The sequence below is a fragment of the Arachis stenosperma genome, chromosome 10 (assembly GCF_014773155.1).
Source record: "Arachis stenosperma cultivar V10309 chromosome 10, arast.V10309.gnm1.PFL2, whole genome shotgun sequence".
Taxonomy (NCBI): Eukaryota; Viridiplantae; Streptophyta; class Magnoliopsida; order Fabales; family Fabaceae; genus Arachis; species Arachis stenosperma.
The window spans coordinates 129,009,627-129,018,931 of record NC_080386.1 but is presented as its reverse complement, the minus strand read 5'-3'; the positions used below and the strand labels follow the sequence as shown (position 1 = coordinate 129,018,931).

The 9,305-nt window shown below is 38.3% G+C and overlaps 1 protein-coding gene across 1 annotated transcript; it reads right to left on the bottom strand.

Annotated features, from left to right (window-relative positions):
* Positions 1-4,954: 4,954 nt before the first annotated feature.
* LOC130954271 (putative SWI/SNF-related matrix-associated actin-dependent regulator of chromatin subfamily A member 3-like 1) lies at positions 4,955-8,471 on the bottom strand. The gene is made up of 3 exons (XM_057881007.1): positions 7,104-8,471; positions 6,525-6,807; positions 4,955-5,986 (listed from the first exon to the last, which is right to left on the bottom strand). The coding sequence occupies exons 1-3, from the start codon at positions 8,433-8,435 to the stop codon at positions 5,175-5,177; spliced, it is 2,427 nt and encodes an 808-aa protein (XP_057736990.1). The 5' UTR covers positions 8,436-8,471; the 3' UTR covers positions 4,955-5,174.
* Between the last annotated feature and the right edge of the window lie 834 nt (positions 8,472-9,305).

Sequence of the window (9,305 nt, the reverse complement as noted above, 5' to 3'; positions counted from 1 at the left end):
CAATCCAATAATCTCAACTTTCAAATTCACAACAAATGAAAAAACAACATCCAAATTCCAAAATCAGAGTATACAAACAACATCTCAGGTTCAAAAAATTCTTTGTTCACAAAATCATCTCTCAAAATCAGAGTATACAAAACCAGAGTTCACAATGACAAAATCATGTCACAAAATCAAAGTTCACACAATCAGATTTCACAAAATCATAATTCACACAATCATGTCACAAAATCAGTTCATATTTCATCAGAGTTCACAGAGTTCACATATCACTATATCAGTTCATAAATGTTTCAGAGACTCAGAGTTCAGTTCATCAGAATCAGTATCAGATTTCATCACAAAATCATGTTCATAACTAAATTAAAAATTACCTGGAAATGAGCAAATCTATTGCTTTCTCTCAGAGCTCGAAGGACTTCAGGCTTTAATTTCTTCAACGCTTCTCTATTGCTTTCTCTCAGAGGCAGAGCTCGATGGAGGTGACATGCGAAGTGGCTGAGGGCGCGACGGAGCTGAGTGCGCGACGGAGCTGAGCTCGACTGCGGGACGGTGCTGACTGCGCGAGGTATCTGACGGTGCGACGGACCCAACGGCGCCACGGAGCTGACGGCGCGACGCTGCTGACGGCGTGACGGTGCTGAAGGCGGGACGGAGGTGAGTGCGTTGAGGGCTTCAAGTGTGGTAGGTCGTCGCCTCGTGGGTGTTGCTCTGTCTTCTGTGGGACGCTGGAGTGGAGTGATGAGCAGCTGGACGAAGTGCGAACTGCGAAGGGGAAAAGGGAATTAGGGTTCCCAAAATGCAAAATGGCGGCGTTTTGCTGCAAGGTTAAAAAACCGGCCGGATCCCGGTTCGGTTTGACTGACCGGTAATCGGCCGGTTCGTCGGTTTAACACCGGTTTTCAAATTCTGCGGTTTTTCTTGTTACCCGAACAGCTTCAGTGTCCGGTTCACGGTTCGACTGGTTCGACCAGCCGGTTCGAACCGATTTTGAGAACATTGGTTAAAAGCCAACATGGCACGTTAACTGCTTACCTGGCTTTGAATCAACAGTCTAACGTGTCCAAGCATAAATATACCGTTATAACGTCACCCATTTCCCTAATTTATCCTCAAATGTTTCCCTAATTTCAATTTCAAAATCCTAGAATGTCTAGGAGAAGCAAAGGTAACCAATATTCTTCGAATGGAAGCATCAGCGAAGAAGGGACTTCGTCTTCCAAGAGGGGTGAAGAGAAGACTTTGTCTGGGAGATGCTTTTGTGGACAGGATCTGGTGTTGCTACAATCTGGAACCTTAACAAATGCTGGGAGATGGTTCGTAAGGTGTCCTCTATGAAAGGTAAGCCTTTTTGTTTTTGTGCTTCTGATCATATTAACTTATTGTGAATGATTCCTTATTCCTCCCTTTCACACTACAGACGATGGATTGCAAGTATTTTGTATGGGTGGATGAGATTGACGGAGGATGGGAGGGACTGGCAAGAGCCCTTGTTAGAAAAAATCAAGATAGCTCCTGTAGTAACCATGAGGTCAATCTCACTGGGCAAATAAGAGAGATTCAAGAGAATAGTGTGAAGATCTTGTTAAAGATAGGGAAGCTCCAGGGTGAAATTAGAACTATTAGGTCATGGATTATAATTATTTTTTTGAGTTTACTGATTTGTGTAGGGCTGAATCTATTCCAATTAATCAATATGTAACTGTGCTTATGGTGTATGTTGTCCTGGGATCATTTTGTGCAGCTTTTTTGGTTTCAATGATGATGAACTTAGAAGCTAGTTGGTCTCAATGATGATGAACTTAGAAACTCTATTACTATCTTCACTTGTTGTGGAAAAAGTCAAGTTGTGTTATGACATTAATGTCCATGATTGTTAATGTATTTGATATCTGTTAGATTGGAGTGAACTCAATTTTGACAAAAAAAAAAAAAGAAATATAGATGTCGTGATTTGTCTTAATCTAGCCAGAAACATGATATTGTAAAATAAATAGCAAAGTTGTAACCTGAAAATGGAACTAGTAATTCATTCCATAAGCTATAATAAACCTTGAAGTAATTTACTCATATGCAGTTATCAACAAAAGTCTCAAAACGAGGGTATGAGTTTGATGTAGCTGTAGCAAATCAAATGTACCTAATAGAACCAATACAAACCATGAACATGAAAGCATCAAGTTGTATGCTGTTTTTACTAGGCATAAGTTAAAAAAATACCATAATATAAGAGTTCATGGAGCTCTCATTACAGCAAGTACTTCATCAAAAACAAATTCAGACTAGAAAATCCTATTTGTTGGGTGTGAAGTTGTTGCTGCCACTAGAAACCCCATTGTTGTTGCCACTTGAAGATGCTCCTGTTGGTGGACGAAATCCAGGTACTAGCCATCTGCCTGGTGTTTGAATTGTGGATGGTGGAGTTGGCATGAATCGCATAAATCGTGTAGTTGTCCCTCGACTTGCACCATGCATTGTTTCTCTGGTTACTCTTGGAGGCGGTTAGTTAGTTGGTGATGTAGGCCTAACAACAGAAGGTTGGGGTGTGGTAGGCGTTATGGGAGTAGGTTGTGGTGGGGCAGGCCTGAGGGGAGAAGGTTGTGACGGTGGTGGCCTCTTAATATTTCTCCTCCTTATGGGAGTCCTCCTGACACAAACTTTCTTCCTCCTCCTTGATGGAGTTACATTAACCTGATCAGGTGCTTCTACACCAGCTTCTTCATTCGTATCTACAACATCTACTTGGCTAATTGGGTGCTCTATGTATAATTCAATCTTATGCCCATTCTCCACAACAGCTTCGTACATCTTAACGACATCCATGTCAAGTCGCAGAAGCCTCAAACCACCCTCAATTTTCATTTCAGGCTGTCGCCAGTAGAAATCAGAGATGATTGGATACCCAATGTCTTTCAGTAGGTCACTAATAAGGAAGTCATTCAGAGTATCCACGTTAACTCTCTCCACCTCAGTAATTTCACCTTCTGCATAACACAACTTGCCATCCAATCCCCTTTCAAGTCTACCTCTATGGTGTATTATTAATGTGATATGCGTCGTGGTAGCCATTTCTGTCAATAAAAAAAGAATGAACAGTCCATATCAATACACCTACTATTTCAACAAAGACATTCAACTAGCGCATAACCAAAGTTTAATCACAATCATTATCAAAAAGTTCAGAAAACAGTTGCACTTTATTTGAGACAAGCAATAAGAGAAGCTAAACTGCAATAGATAAAAATATTTAACAAAAAATAGATAAAAATATTTTAGTTAGCAATAGATGAAAATTTAAAATATTAACGTGATAATTAGTTTCTTAAAATATTATTATTCATGTAAATCTTATTAATTATGTAGGTATGTCTATTACCACTAAATGAACAAATCCTGGTTCATGGGAAACTTAATTGTCTATTTTCACTAAAATTGACTCACGAAAAAATTTGGACAATGTTTATGACTTTTCTAATTATTAAATTATAAAATATGATTCACTCAATAATTAAATGACTATTGTTTCTATAAATTTATTACACAATAAAAAAATATGATTTAAATTTATTAGAATGATTCAGAATTAGTACAATTTTAGTTATACATTATTTGAAATTTTAGCTAAACTGCATTTATAAGCCCAATACATTCCTTAATCCTTTCCATTATTTATTACATGAAAAATTGGGGTTTCAATTATTGATTTATAGAATAATGATTTGAGATATACATGTTATGATGTTTGGTGAGAAATATGTAATAGGCTATGCTTGCTACCAACCCGTGTAAAATAGTGAATATTTTTAGAAAAATGTCTCCTGAAAATTATAATTATCTTATGGTGGTAGTGGTATTGTTTTCAACTGTGTAAAATATGAAGAATTTACCAAATTACATTTTGTTAGGTAGGTATCTATTCATTGAGTGACAACAACATATAGATAACTTGGTGTTCAACAAGGACATTCAACTAGCGCATAACCAAAGTTTAATCACAATCATCATCATGAAGTTTAGAAAACTGCATATTTGTGAATTAAAATGCCTAATGAAAACAAAACTTAAGCCCTATTCTGATCAGATATAAGGTTTAAATAAAAAACTTCATTCAGGCGATATATCGAGCATTTGGTATGCAGCAAATTCAGACAGCGTGTTTAGTTCTATGTTGGCATCAAATAACCCACAAAATTCAGTCACGGCAAACACATTCACTCCAAAACACAGAAATCATGTAACTTAACCTACCTAGATCACTAAAACAGAATGAAAAAAATAAAAATAAAGAGAAGAAAGACAGGGAAGCAGGAAAAGGGAATTGAACCTGCGCTGATGAGAGGGAAGGACGAAGAAATTGGGCGAGGCGGAGGAGCGGCGGTCGCATCGGCACAAAAGTTCGCCGCCCTTGGTTCCTCGCCGGACTGGAAGATGCGAAGCAGGGGGCTGTTCGCGTTGAGACAGAGTGACTACGCACAAAGGAAGGAAGAAATAGGGAAATGGATAAGAAAATGGAAGGAGAATTGGGCGATGCTGGTCGCCGGGGGTGTTTTGGGCAGACGGAGGCGGTTGGGCGGATTGATTGGTGACGTCGGGTTCAGTACGTGGTTCAGGTCTCTCTCTCTACTAGGGCATGCATAAGGGTGGTGAGGAAGAAGATGAAATGGCGCGAAGTAACTCTAACGTTTCTCTCTCTCTCTCTTCTATATCCACCTGGAAAGTTATTAAAAAAATTCAAATTAAAAATTAAAAGCCAGGTTCGGGTACTATCGACAGACGGATCCAGCCTTTCATGAGTAAAAAGTCACTTTTCTTCTTCCATAGGTACTTTTGTCCGCGTTCGTAAAGTTCATGGGTACAAATGGTAGTTTTTCCATTTATTTAATTTATTTCTCTATAAAATCTTATTTATATTTAAAGTAGCTAAAATTATTTTTTTAAGTTTATTTTCCTAACACAATTCTCACATATCAATATATCATACGAATGGCAAGGTCATAGCAAACTGTATAATAGACTTTCTATCCCCAAAAAGAGTAGGTCACCACCAAACATAGCTTTGGTTTAATTAGTACCTGAACTAGGGTGCCAAAGTAAGAGGTTAGGAGAAACAAAAATAGCAAAACAAAATAATTTCCTCCCTTCCCAAAGCAAGGAAAGTCCTAATCGAACCATCATTCTATGGACATAAGGAAACTTAGATCTTTATAGTTCATGCCACCAGAATCACTTCCCCTCTTGTTAAATGTTTCTCTTGCTAATTCCCTCTTCTTCTCCTGCAACAGCAGTATCTTTTCCTCAATGCTGTCCAGAACAACCAATCTAACAATCTTCACCGCCTCTTTCTGTCCAATACGATGGATGCGATCCATTGCCTGTTCCTCGACAGCCGGATTCCACCATGGCTCCATGAAATACACCGTGGTAGCGGCTGTGAGATTTATACCTGCACCTGAAGCCCTAAGGCTTGCAAGCAGAACGGTCGGTCCGTTTTCTTTATTGTCTTGAAATTGATCAATAACATTAGCCCTCTGTTTAACTGTCATCGAGCCATCAATGCGCAAAGTCTTGAAACCAGCCTCCTTCAAAGGCGCCTCCAATAACAATAACAACTTGCGAAATTGTGAAAACACTACCGATTTTGCTGTTGGCTTCTGTTCTCTTGATTCTTTGAGAAATTTTATCAAAGCAGATGTTTTGGAAGATAACTTTTTATCCGATGATGAGGATGAAGAGGTACTATCAGCTTTAGAAGGCTCGATTGGGGCTGAGAACAAGTCAGATTCAGATAGAGCTTGACGGCAAAGAGGACAACGGGATCTGCTGGATTGTAGAGATTTCAGAATACAGAGTCGGCAGAAGATGTGAGCACAGCTGGTGATAATAATGTCCGCTGAAGGAGAAATGCAAATTGGGCACTCGTAATCTTCACATTCTTGCAACATCTCAACTAACTTTTGCAACAACTCTGGGTTATTGGAAACATCTGCTCAAAAACAGTATGGTTAGTAGAATATACTAAATGTCATTTTTACCTCTTCTTCACAGTTATCACAGAAAATAGATATTTCTATCTGAATCAACATAACAAGACATCATTCATATTGTGAAACCAGGAGCCGAAAAGAACTGTGTATATTCTTTAAAATGTTCTAAGGGAGATTAAAATGAATTCATCCATATTCCAAGATTCAAAACACTGAGCACTCTGGAATTTGATAAAAAGAAATTATATTGAACATTCTGATTCTAACACTGCACTAATCCAGAGGAGTGCCAGTAATGTTCAGGAATTATGACTCAGCCTCAAGTGGTAAGTTTGGTGTCTCTTTGAATTTAAGGATCAAAAGGTTCAGCATCATGCGTTAAAATTTTGTGAAAATCCTGTTCTCAGGTTTACACTTCCATTTCATGAGAAGGATGTAAATTTACTGTAATAAAGTAAGCGACAACCTTGAAGCAGTCACATGGAATTATAAATTGAATATAGGAATCTACTAAGTAAATTGAAAGAGAGTATATACCTTCAAGATTAGTTGAACGGAATGTCGTTGCGAGATCACTGGGGCACAATGCTGAATCAGTACAGATTTGGCGAAGACGCAAAAGCATACTTAGTACAACAGGAAAATTGTTAGTTCCATTGGTAAAACTCCTCATTAAAAGCATCGCTTCCTCTTTCATCCGATCATACAATTCACGTTCTTCTGAATTAAGTTCAACATATTGAGTCTCAATAGTTTTTGGTGGCACCCCTAACAATCCATTATCTTTTGTTCTTCTTAACGAAATTGCCGCCATCAAAACCTAATGAAACAAGTTGGTAAAACAATCAGAAAGACCGAAACCACTTATACAAGAAACAAAATCCCAAAAGACATAAGAACAATCAATGAAGTTCATTCAGCCCAAAGAAAGAGAACAATCAACACAACTACACAAGCTTAAAATACATGTTATAAACAAATAATGTGCTGAATTCAGCTTAGGCTAATGACTAATGTAAGGTACCACAATGCAGCTTAGTATGCAATGTAACACAATGCAACAAAAGCTTTGATGACAATGATAAAGATAACTAACAAGTTATTATTGTAATATACCTGCAGCCGTGAGAGGCCGCTCTGAAGACCCTGATTAAGAGGCCGTTGCACAAGGCTGCGCCAATAGCTCTTTATGGAGAAGGGCTCAAAATGCAGGAAAGCCATGAGAGAAAACAAGTCCAAGGAGCCATTCTGAATAGGTGTGCCGGTGACAGCCCACCTCCTCTTGGCATTGAGACTAATAACCATCTTACTCTGCCGGGCATTTGAATTCTTGATAGTGTGAGCCTCATCCAATATGATCCTCCTCCACACCACTTTCTTCACCGGCGAGTCGGGGTCATCCTCCTCCACGGAGAGTGTAGAGTAAGTAGTGAGGACCAAATCATAATCCATGAGGTCCTCAGCATTCTTAGCCCTCTTGTCACCATAATACATGCAAGTCCTCAGTGAACCAGGCACAGTGTGTTCTTCCAATTGCGAAATCCATGTCGAAAACACAGAGGGAGGGCACACTACAAGCGTTGCACTGCTCTCCCCAATCTCAATCTTTCTTCTCTTCTTTCCCTTCCTCTGACCGGAAACCTTATCAAGGGCAATAAGAGAGAGCAAAGTGAGAGTCTTCCCGAGCCCCATTGCATCGGCCAGGATCCCTCCCCTCAAAGGCTCTGGCTTAACGCACGTGCTGTAATTGGTCAACACGTTGACAAACTCGCCCCCTTCTCCCACCTCCCAAAACGGTGGAAGCTCCTCGCTTTTCTCTCTGTTGAGTAGCCACCACACCCCTTCCTTCTGGTGCTCCATCAGCTTCGACCTCACAATGCTCTCGGGAGGCTCAAGCGCGTGAGACACACGCTCCTTGACCGTCAAGCTCTCATCAACAAGCCTGAAAATCTCGTCCACACTCTTGAACCTCGAATCAGCGCGGGTTTCTTTAACGGCAACGGACTCCGATAACGTAAAGGAGGCGTCGTTTTGGGTTATGAGGTGGAGTCCTCTCTCGGAGATGAGCTCAATGACAGTGGGGAACGAAGGGAGAGGGGCGAAGATGTGGATTTGGCAGAGGAGGCGGAAGCTGTTGGTCTTGGAGCGGCGGTTGGGGACAATGGCCTCGACGGTGATGAGTTCAGAGTCGATGAGAGGGGAAAGCGCGGCGGCTACGGTGCGATCGATGTGACCGACCTGGATGGAGCGGGTGTTGAGGACTTTGATGGCGTTGGGGTCGTGAGGGTTGAGGGGTTCGCGGAGGAGGGCGACCATTTCGCGGCCGTTGACGGTGCCGGAGTAGTAGCGGAGGCCGACGATGTTGGCGTTGATGAAGCCGACGAGGTGGGGGTCGCCGTCCTCTTGGGTGTAGGGTTGAGAGATGTCGGTTTCATCTCCCAAGTCCATGGCTTCTCTTTTCTTCTGTCACTCTCAATCCAATTTTCAAACTTCAAATTTCCAAAAGACCAAAACTGAAAGGTTTGCTTTTAAAGATTTCGCCACGTGTGTCTTTTTTTTTTTATCCTCTACCATATACAAGTGTGTTTGGTTTTGTATTTAAATTTTCGGAATTATAGTCGTCGGAATTAAACCGGTTAGATTATAGTCACCCAAAAAAAAAAAAAAACTCGGCTAGATTATTGATTTATTGGTTCATTAATTTAGTTAATGAGTTATTAATTAAATTGGTAAAATCGTTTATATAAATAAAAAATATAAAATAATATAAAATTTAAAATTAAAATTTAAAAAATATCTATATGTATATATATTTATTAATATTTTAAAAATAATTAAATTTTAATAAATTATAATAAATAAATTATAATTTGATTATTATTAAATAGATATATAAAATTTTAGTATTTTTCATAATAATTTTTTTTAATTTTATTTTTATATTAAAGTAAATATTTTTTTAATAACTAGTTAATTTATATTTATTATATTATTATATATTATATATATTTATTAAAAAATAATATTATTAAATATCATATAATTATAAAAATAATTATATTATATTAATAAAAATATTTGATCTTTTTATTTATATATATTTAATTATATTTATATTAATAATTATAAATAATAAAAAATATAATTAATTTAAATATAAGTGAGTATAAAATTAAAATAATATCTAAAAAAATTATTGAATGTTTTTATGATATAATTAATAATTAGCATTTAAAATAATAAGAAACAACATAACTAAAGGGCAAGGAGAGCATGTTTTGATTGGTTCTTATTGGTTTTAACCGATTATAATCCTTA

Excerpts from the sequence above, each read along its gene's own strand:
- LOC130954271 (XM_057881007.1), bottom strand. The coding sequence starts at position 8,435 with ATGGACTTGGGAGATGAAACCGACATCTCTCAACCCTACACCCAAGAG. Across the intron at positions 6,808-7,103 it reads GCGGCCTCTCACGGCTGCAG|GTTTTGATGGCGGCAATTTC; the intron begins GTATATTACAAT and ends TTGTTTCATTAG. Across the intron at positions 5,987-6,524 it reads CCGTTCAACTAATCTTGAAG|ATGTTTCCAATAACCCAGAG; the intron begins GTATATACTCTC and ends GTTTTTGAGCAG.